Source organism: Alligator sinensis, unplaced genomic scaffold (assembly GCF_000455745.1).
Source record: "Alligator sinensis unplaced genomic scaffold, ASM45574v1 scaffold324_1, whole genome shotgun sequence".
NCBI lineage: Eukaryota > Metazoa > Chordata > Crocodylia > Alligatoridae > Alligator > Alligator sinensis.
Genome location: NW_005842188.1, coordinates 1,937,639 through 1,947,403, shown reverse-complemented (window position 1 = coordinate 1,947,403; position 9,765 = coordinate 1,937,639). Strand labels below are relative to the sequence as shown.

At 38.1% G+C, this 9,765-nt stretch overlaps 1 protein-coding gene across 4 annotated transcripts in view; it reads left to right on the top strand.

Moving 5' to 3' along the window:
• Positions 1 to 9,762, top strand: part of NEK3 (NIMA related kinase 3) — a 20,902-nt gene extending 11,140 nt beyond the window's left edge. For 3 of the 4 annotated variants that reach the window (XM_025207201.1, XM_014521151.2, XM_025207200.1), the window contains 9 exons: positions 1,551 to 1,605; positions 2,570 to 2,770; positions 3,118 to 3,187; positions 4,070 to 4,107; positions 5,085 to 5,178; positions 5,602 to 5,745; positions 7,422 to 7,556; positions 8,160 to 8,286; positions 9,212 to 9,761. In XM_025207201.1, coding sequence (XP_025062986.1) covers positions 1,551 to 1,605; positions 2,570 to 2,770; positions 3,118 to 3,187; positions 4,070 to 4,107; positions 5,085 to 5,178; positions 5,602 to 5,745; positions 7,422 to 7,556; positions 8,160 to 8,286; positions 9,212 to 9,278 — 931 coding nt within the window. In that variant the 3' untranslated portion in view covers positions 9,279 to 9,761. Of the gene's footprint in view, positions 1 to 1,550; positions 1,606 to 2,569; positions 2,771 to 3,117; positions 3,188 to 4,069; positions 4,108 to 5,084; positions 5,179 to 5,601; positions 5,746 to 7,421; positions 7,557 to 8,159; positions 8,287 to 9,211 lie in introns of all 4 variants that reach the window. The other variant, XM_014521152.2, reaches the window with a different exon arrangement.
• Positions 9,763 to 9,765: the final 3 nt, after the last annotated feature.

Sequence of the window (9,765 nt, the reverse complement as noted above, 5' to 3'; positions counted from 1 at the left end):
GACCCTCTAGCCAATTCGCCACCCACCGGACTGTGTAGTCATCCAAGTCACAGCCTCTTAACTTGTTCACCAGTATGGGGTGGGATACCGTACTGAAGGCCTTCCTGAAGTCTAAGTATATGACGTCAACCCCTAGTCCTGTGTCCAGGCGTTTTGTAACCTGGTCATAAAAAGAGACTAGATTAGTCAGGCATTATCTATCTGCTACGAACCCATGCTGGTAAAATTGTAACTATTTTTGATCTATCATTGATTGATTGATTGATTTTTACCTCCCCTTAGCTTAGCTTCATTGGGTGTGTATACATGTACTAAGTCAACTTAAAATACGGTGACTTAAGTTAAGCCATGAGCCCCAGGCGCTCCTGCCTGCTGCTGCTGCCACAGGGGAGCTGCTCACCATGTCGGGAAGTGTGTGGGGGGTTGCCAGATACCACCTCCACATCCCCACCCCACCACACACAAGCTCCCCCCACACCCTGCCATACACATACCCTCACCCCCAGCTGCCCCCCCACACAGTATACCAGAGAGAGACTTTATTTTTGAGTTATTATGCAGTCCCCTCTATATATAATACGCAAACGCAAATTACAAAAAAATATTTGTCATGATAAAATTAAAATATGTTAGAGTACGTGTTTGACTTTTAGTGTGTGATTTTGTTTTTTTCTGGTTCCAAAATGGCAACCCCCCTCCCAAAAGGAGTATTTCCGGGGCTCAAGGGGAGGGACTTCTGGTGACAAAGGTCAGGGGTTAGGGAGCAGGACTTCCAGTCCCAATATGGTGACCAAGGGGCAGGGCAGCTGTCCAGGGGCGGGGCTACCCATGGAGCCCTCAACAGCTCACCAAAACATATTAAGTGGTCCTCCAGCCGAAATCATTGCCCACCCCATGCTTGAGTTTCCTACGTTGTCTTCCAGACCAGGGTCAGATAAGATAAGTAGGACCTACCTAAATCGCAGCAGGAGTGCATGGTAGCATCTCCTTTAATCTTTCTCTTCTCACCATGCACCACATGCATGCAGGCACACGATTGGCAGAGGGGTCCCAGTGGCCTTAGTGCTGATTGGCCTCAAGGGCAAAACCATGGTTTTACATATGCTGCAATATTTGCCTCTGGGCTGATCAGCAATGAGCAGCAGGGCTGCTGGGGCCCCTAGCCAATCAGCAGCAGGAGGCAAAAACTGTGACATGCTTAAAAACTGCAGGTTTTGCCTCCTGGGCAATCGGCAGCAAACAGCTAGGTGACCAGGGCCCCTCAACCAATCAGCAGCTGCAGGGGAGGTGCGCATGACAAAAAGAGCAAGATTAAAGGGGCTGCTGTGCAGTGCACTTCCATTACGAGTTAGGTAGGTCCCCAAAGATAAGCAAGAGTCTTTAGTTTCCTCACCGAAGAGGCTGAATATGTAGCGTAATATCATATAGTCTATAATGCTTTGTCTATTTTTATCGTACATAAAATTTATTTATTCCCTTCATATGCATGATTAATTGAATTGGAATCTATGAAATGTTTCTTGTTCTGACGTGTTTGTGTATTTTTGCAGTGATATCTGGTCCTTGGGGTGTGTTCTATATGAGCTTTGTACTCTTAAACATCCAGTAAGTGGGGTTTTTTTCCCTGTTAAGCTTTTCTAATTTTGTTGTGTTTGTATTAACTTACAAGTACTGAATTCTCCATAACTTCCGAATGGGGTAGGAACTATCCTTTTTCCAATTAAAATTAAATGCAAGCTGCAGAAAGGCCATTGGGGGCTTGGGCCATTTCAGTGCTATCCTCTTCCTGGCCACACACATTGTCCCCATTCCGCCCCACATCTTGTTTTTTCTGTGAAGTTTTGGAATTTATCTAGCATTATGCATGTGCCTGGCTTGATTCTGTTCCACCTGGGTGTCTGCATAACCAGAAGGCAGCAAATAGATTCCAAACTGTGCATAAGAACAAGAAATTGCAGTTATGCATACATACTACTTAAACATGTAAAGGTGAAATAGGTTTTAGTCATACATGTTTACTGATTAGCAGATTTTATTTTCTTGGCTTGCTGCTTCTCTGAAATGGGTGAGGAAGAACCCTTGGAGATGATAGGAAACTTTGTCCCTACTGTTTCCTCATCACTAGTGGGTACTACTAGATTTCACATCTGGATGAATTATACATGGGAAAGTGACTCTTCCTAATGTTGGATTAGGTAATCTTTCTCAAGCAGCTTCCAAGTATTGGATCAGTACTTTTCAAATCTCTGTCAGCATCTACTCTCTTGAGAGAGGAGGATTTTGCAACCAAGTTTTATTTTCCTTTTAACAATTGCCATAAACAGGTCTCTTAAAAATATTATTGAGTGCTATTTATTTTGCAAAACCCAAAAAGAAGATTATTACATTCCATTGTTGTACACTCAGGAAACCTCTCACTTAGGCTGTTTAAACTAGCTAATTCAAGCTGAAGTAGATAATTACTAGAGGTAGTAATATATATTAATATTGTTCTTGTGGTAAATCAACTTGTAGTCCTCCCTTTCCCTCAAGTTGTCAAGACTTTAAAATTCATTTTTTCTAAACGTAGTTTCAAGCCAATAGCTGGAAGCATCTCATTCTTAAGATATGTAAAGGATCCTACAAACCACTTCCATCTCATTACTCCTACGAACTTCATTATTTAATAAAACAGATGTTTAAGAGAAATCCCAAGAACCGTCCTTCGGCCAGTACTATTCTTGCAAGAGGCTGCTTAGCCAAGTTCATTGAAACTTGTTTGCCAGCAGAGGTATAGTATACTTTTTATTTTATCACCAATTAGCGGAATTTAAAAATAGGGCCTAGATTCTAGAAGCTAATTCAGATACCTGTATTGCCATGTCATTATGTTATTGAAAAATGATGCCAGTACTATTATATAGGACCTTAATCAAAGAGTGTTAAAAATACTTGTAGGCTTCTCAAAAAGGTGAATTTTGAGACTGTATTTGTAATAAAAAAGAAATAATTCTTCCTGTTCATTTATTTTAGGAGTTTAATTTTATTTTGTTAACTATAAGGTGAATTTATTTCTGTTTGTTAATTTATTTTAACATAAAATATGCATAGTGGATTGAATCTGTGTCCAATTTCCAGGTGACGGCTGGGATTCAACAAAGATTAAAGGAACCGAAGAGGCACAAAAGGGATCGAGGAGATACAAAAGGTAATTTTTCAAAAAAAGATTTTAAATACTTTTAAAAATCTCTCAAAAGTGACTCTGAAATGCATTATTGTAAATCCTAATATTAAAGATGATGTTCACATTATACTGTCAAATCAAAATAAAAACTTGTAAATATGGCATTTTGAAGGCATTAGCGAGCTACTTAGTTTAGGTTTGTGGAGCTGAGTAGGTGGTTTGATTTTGGAGGTTACAATTTTACTCTTTACCATAAAGAGAACCAATATATCAAATATCCTTTAGCACACATCCTTTATTTGTTCTTTATCTAATGTCCTTTAGTACAAAGTAAGAATCACTTATTTTATTTGCAAGCGGTACTCTCCTTTCTGTGATGCATTCAATGGCAATAGTATTACTCTCTTCTCTGAGACCGGAATTAAATGAAGTTCTTTTTGCTAGTTCATAACTTTGAGTGCTTGAATTGTCCCATTGGCTTCCTATCTCAGATCCTGACTTCTGAAATTCACAAAGGAGCTGCATATTTTTCTTTAAGGGTGAGACATTTTGGTTTTGGAGAAGCTAGTTAGTTTACCAGTCTTTCACTGTGAAAGAAGTTGGTTCATATACTGTGATTTTTTTTTTCTTCCCTGTGAGCATTCACCTATCATTTAAATCTCTGGTTTAGTCTTAGGACAATTGACAATTCTTTTCTTCCATAGAGAGATTTGGGGGAATGGAAGAGCAGAAGTGTCCTGAATTGGGAGTGAGATATATTGATAGAACTGGAAAGAAGCTTTCATAGAATTTTCTTTCAGAATTTCTGTTTCAGAGATGTTAGTGGCTGGCCCTCATGACCAGCAGTTTACACCAGATGTTTGTAAAACATTTGGATTTAATTCTTGAATCTGTCCATTAATTTAGCAGGTGCTAGAAGCAGTGGTGGAGCAAACAGTACGCGGGTAAGTACTCAAATACAAATATACATACAATTCTTGGGTTTGTTTTTTTTAAAAGCTATACAAGATTCTTTTTGCAAGTTAGTGTATTGTCTAATAGCCATAGCCTACTAGATCAGCAGTCAGGTGAATTGTAATGATGTTTACATAAAGATTTCACGGTCCTACCTGCTGTAGGTAAACTTGCAAAATTATCCTATACAATCTCAATTTTACACCCACATAGCTTGCAGAAGTGCTTGGAGGCTGATATATTGCATGGCTAGTTTTGGGTAGATACTGAGTTTTACTTTAGTCTTGGTGAACATCCCTTTAATTATTTTTGAAGTATGGAATAGTAGATAAAAATACGTGTTCCATTTGCTTCAAAACTATTAATTGAACCCACAACCACATAAACAGTTTGGCATAGATATGGTCCTCATTGAAAATTCATTTCCATGCTTGATTTGGCATGAAGGTAGTTTAATTGAAATAAGTCAGAAGTGGCTGAAAACAACTTCTGAGTAAATTTTAGCAGTGTGCACCTCATTCCTAGCGACTGTATTTTTCAAAGTAGAAATGATACCTCTAGCCAGTGGGGCGCATTTCTTCTCCCTTAACAGAGCTGTCAATCTGGGAAATTTCCTATTCAGTGCACCTGTTTTCCTCCAAGCTTAGTGACTCATTTTTCGTTAAGTTACTGCTCTTTAAAACAAAATAGGCGCAAAGCATAAGTTGCCTCAAGTCATTAAACTTAAGTTTTCTGTTAGATATCAAGACAGTCTGTCATGAAAAAGCATATGCTGTGAAATTAATGTAATAAATGCAGCACAGTTGCCTGTTTTGTATGATTGTACAGTTACAATTTTAAATTTACAAATGTTAACTCTCGAATTTTTCAGAATGTAGCAAAATGAAAATAATTAAAAGATGTATGAATTACTGTTCTGTTTTAACAGCATAGGTAATGATTAATACTGTTCTTGAAACTTTTAAAGCAAAATGAAGATCAGTGGAGCCACTCAGATCTGAAGGACACTGCAAAGATTTTGAGTGGAAGAACACTGAAGGAAAGGGGCTCCAGTAAAGAGGGTAATGTATGCACTATTCCAAGGCTTGTGAGTTCTCTTCTTTATTGTGTTCTGCTGTATATACATCTATACATAGACATGTACATATCATTAACATATATATGCAAAGTACACAATACTTTGTATCTGAAGAAAAAGGCATCAGTGGATTTGCATTCAGCTTCTTAAAAATATGATCATTTTACTGATTAGTTGAGCCTAAAACCTCACCTACAACTTTCAAAAAGCAGTCTGTTGACAATATTCGATGTATCAAATGCTTGTTTTTACTACCACGTTGGAGTTACATCCACTTGGACCTTCTTGGGTCCAAATTTATTGGTGGTGTTCAGTCTCAGTATTGATGAAGTACTTTTTTGTTCACTATAGTCATTTACATGAACAAGTTTATACTCCTATTTCTTTTTCATGGCGGTTTACACAGAAAAATACGAAGTCCTCACAAGAAATACTGATTTGCCATATCCCCAGAGAAGACAATGGGAAAGAGGTGCACCCAGTGCAGTGGTAAATGTCTTAGGAAGTGCCTCCTTGCTTTCTTCTAGTTTTACAGATGAGGAAGAGAAAAGTAAGATCAGTTAAATGTATTTACAGTGTATTTGTGTATGTTTTCACACAACTATTATGTGCATTATTTCATGGTCTTATTTAAAAAAACCAAAACCACATCGTTATAAAATGCCCACAGTTTGCAAAGGGTACCTAACAATGATGAAAACCACCATGCCACTAAGCATTAAATGTAGTAAGTGATGAAAAACTGAAAATGTGTGAGATAAACATCTCAGGCAGGTGTCAGCTAGGTTAGAGAGAGCCAGAAGTAAAAAAGCAGCATTGATATCAACAGCAGTTCTGGAATGATCGCTGTCTCCACTTGACTGGGTGATTGTACTCCTACCACAGTTAAGGCGCTGTTATGCAAGGCTAATCAGTTTTAATATACTCTACGTTGGGCCAACCTTACAGGCACTTATGAGATTCAGCTTGGGCAAAATATAATTGTCCATCATTTGAGTAGTATAGTCTAATGGGTGTGGATCGCATATGTACTTCAGCTTCCAAATTTACCAGTTAATTTGCAGGAGTAATTGACAAAGCCCTAAATGGTGTAAACTCTGGACATGTCAGACTCTTTGGGTGCATCTAGATGTGCAATTAACACATAGCAATAAACTCTAGTACAGTTCATGCCAGAGTTTTTATTGCTGCCAGGTGCACCTGGGACTACAACACACTGAGCCAGGGTGGAGCAGCCACAGCTAAAAAGGGGACTGGGGGTCAGGTCCCCAGCTCAACATGCTGCAGAAGGGCTGGCTGGGGCACAAGGGTGCTACAGTGTGGGGCTAGCCCTACACTGTAGCAGCTTCTTGCCTCAGCCAGGCCAGGTCATCTGCATGTGCGTTTCAGTGCATGCAACTACTCCGCTGTAGGATTGTACTTGTGCTGGACAGTATTCCTACAATAGAATTAATTAATTTACTGTACCCTAATATAGGCGTATGTTAATATAGGCATACGTGTAGACAATTAAGCTTTACTGTGGTGCTACTTAATTAGCTCCTCAGTAAAGCACACATGTAGATGCATGCTTTGTCTTCAAAGTAACATCCTTCAGGAAAAACACTTCAGCTGAGTGAACGTTTTAGAACAGGCCCTTTTTTGTAAGAATATTTTGATTTAAACTTGCACGTGCCATGATGAGGAATGTTACATATGTAAATATGAAAACTATCATTAATATTTATATTAAGAAATCAAGATTTTAACAGACAGAAAAGACTAAAAAAATTTCAGGTAAATAATATGCCAGAGTAGAGAAAAGGAAACTACATATTCTGAATTGTGACATTTTCACAGTTGTTGTTTTGACACAGGAGCAAAATTTTCTCTTGCAGAATTGGCCAGGGGTTCTGTCCCTTGAGATTCACAGAGGCACAGGATATCCATTCAGTGAGTCTGGGCCCCCACGATAGGTCATGTCTTCTCCTGACACCCTGTCAGCATCCAGAACCTGATGCTTTTTGTACTCTCGCTCTTCTGTATTATCTATATCATCAGTCTGAATTCAGTATGCTTAAGAACAGTTTCTTGGGAAGAAGATCCACAGTCTCCATTCTCAAACCTCCTGACTTTCCATATTTCTCTATTAGAATCTCTGTAATTCATGTGGATAATGGTATTTAATGTAAATAGTGTGTTTCAGTTTATTAATGATTTGATTGTGATTTTTTTTTTTTTAACTAGGTGGTTGTGTCATAAAATACAGTGAAAATAATCCACGTAAGCAGTGGATCAAAGAAACTCCTCAAACCTTGATGAACATTCTCGAGAATGCTGATATCAGCTTAGCATTTAAAACATACACAATCTATAAAGCAGGTAGGTCCTTAGTCTGTGGGCAACCTGACTTTTGCAAAATCAGATCTGTATTATTACCAGGTTTTAAAACATAATGACATTTACGTAGTTTATTTTCAACATCACAGAAGTCTTATTTTTAAAATATTATTAACATTTAGATTATTAAAAACAAATGAGAAATTTTGCCGCAAAGCTGCAAGTATGTAGACTCAAAGCTTTCACCAACAGCTTGATGTGTGGGTATGTGTACAACACTCTTACTTGAACACAGGTTCCTGAAGGAAGAAGAGATAAAAGAATGTATTTCAATAGAGTTGTTTTTTATTTAGCTCAAACTTTAGATTATTTGCACAGAAAACTGATCCAAGATTCTGATCTATATTGCATTCCCCCTTCAAATGGGTTTGCTAGCTTTGCCTTCTCATTTAATTAAATATGTAATAACTTGTAATAAAAGTCTGCTAACTGTTTGGAGTATCATTTAAAACTTGAGTTGTAAGAGGAAAACTGGGAAAGAGGTGCTTCATTTTGGCTTTGAAACACTTCTTTAGTTTTCTGTTTTTTGCCTTTATTCCTTAAACTAAACTATTTTTTTTTCTTACATTTAATATGCCTTCAAAGCCTCAGGAGACTTACTGAAAGGTCCACTTTCTGATGAATCCAAAGTATCTGATGAAATAGATGGTGACCTTGAGGCCATTATCACAGATTCTGAAAGACTTGAACCTAGATCTGATGAAGAAGACACGTATGTTCACACACAGCTTGAAAAATATATCCGACTCTTGTGGTTTTGTTTGATTCTTTAACTTTATTGTTCTAAAATAACTTTTATCACAAAAAGACCAAGAAATTATTTTAGTTTGAGAGCATTTAAGTCCCTGAATCTAATTCAGTTAAATTCTGTTAAATCATAAAATCTCTAGTACCGTGTTTATACAGGAGTTACTGTTTGCTGTTGGCAAATGTGTTTATGTGCTGACTTTCCATCTCATGTCCTGATCTTCCAGTCAAATCAAGAGTGATGGATCCTTACCATGTGCAAATCCCTGCTGATGTAAAGGATTTGTTGCTGAGGGTCTGATTTGACTTGCAATAAGATTTTGTTTTTACAGCTGCTTTTTGAAAGAGAGTTGTCATATATTTGTTGCTCAGCTGTTCATTGTATTTTTGGCATATGGCCACAGCCTTATTCTGATTGAAATAGGCACAAGCATGCATCAACTAACTCTGAACATGGATACCTACTGCATTTGACAGAAGTTTGTTTTTCTTGTCAGTGACTCGATATACTCCACTTCAGTTTTTATTGTGTATGGTTTTTCTCTTGCATAGAGAATATTGTGCAAGTAGGTATTGCTATAATTTGTCTGCAGACCAATTCATAGAGTGACAGGATGTGAAATAGGTTTGTAGTCAATCGGATATGCTCCTCGTCTTTTTTTCTCTACCTAGTGAAACTTCTCAGTTAAAGTTCCTTAATCTCAAAGGTGTAAGGAAATATCTTTTATAATTGGGTTGTTTAAAAATATATTTTGCAGTGGTCTGTAGGATAATTGTAGAAGAGAATATATAGTAAAATAGCATTTGATTGTCGTCTTTTAGCTCTGAAAATTGATTGGTTGTTTTTTTTTTTGTTTTTTTTGTTTTTTTTTTCCCCTCTTTTCCTTTAGGGACTTTGAAGAGGAGGAGGAGCCAGATTGGGTAGCAGAACTGAAAAAAATGGCCACAATACAGTGAATGGAAGATTGTATTATTACTGTGTACTTGAAGAAGATAACACTTCAATTAATCTAATCCCACCCCCTATTCAAAGAAGGACCGTCCCCAACTATATTATCCCAGCCAAGACTTTGTCTAACTAGGGTTTTCAAAACCTCTAAGGAACATTTGTTAAGCAGATCTAATCCACTGTAGGTCTTTAGTTGTTTGATGTCAAAGCAGTGAGGGGGATGCATGTGTTTTCCATACAACCAGAGGAAGAGGTGTGCGTGTAATAAAATACCAAGCTGAGCCTGTATTGCTCAGACATCTGACTTGTGAACATGTGCTCAACCCAAGACTGTTTCTGTGGGCCTGGGGAAAAGGCGGCGCCACGGGAATGATGGGCAAGGCTTTTCTTTCTGAACCCAAGTTTAGATGTTGCGTACAAGTGATGTGGGCCTGACCCATGGGTTGGATGAGTGGCACGGGCCCAGCCTGGATCAGACCTGCAGACCCCGCGGGC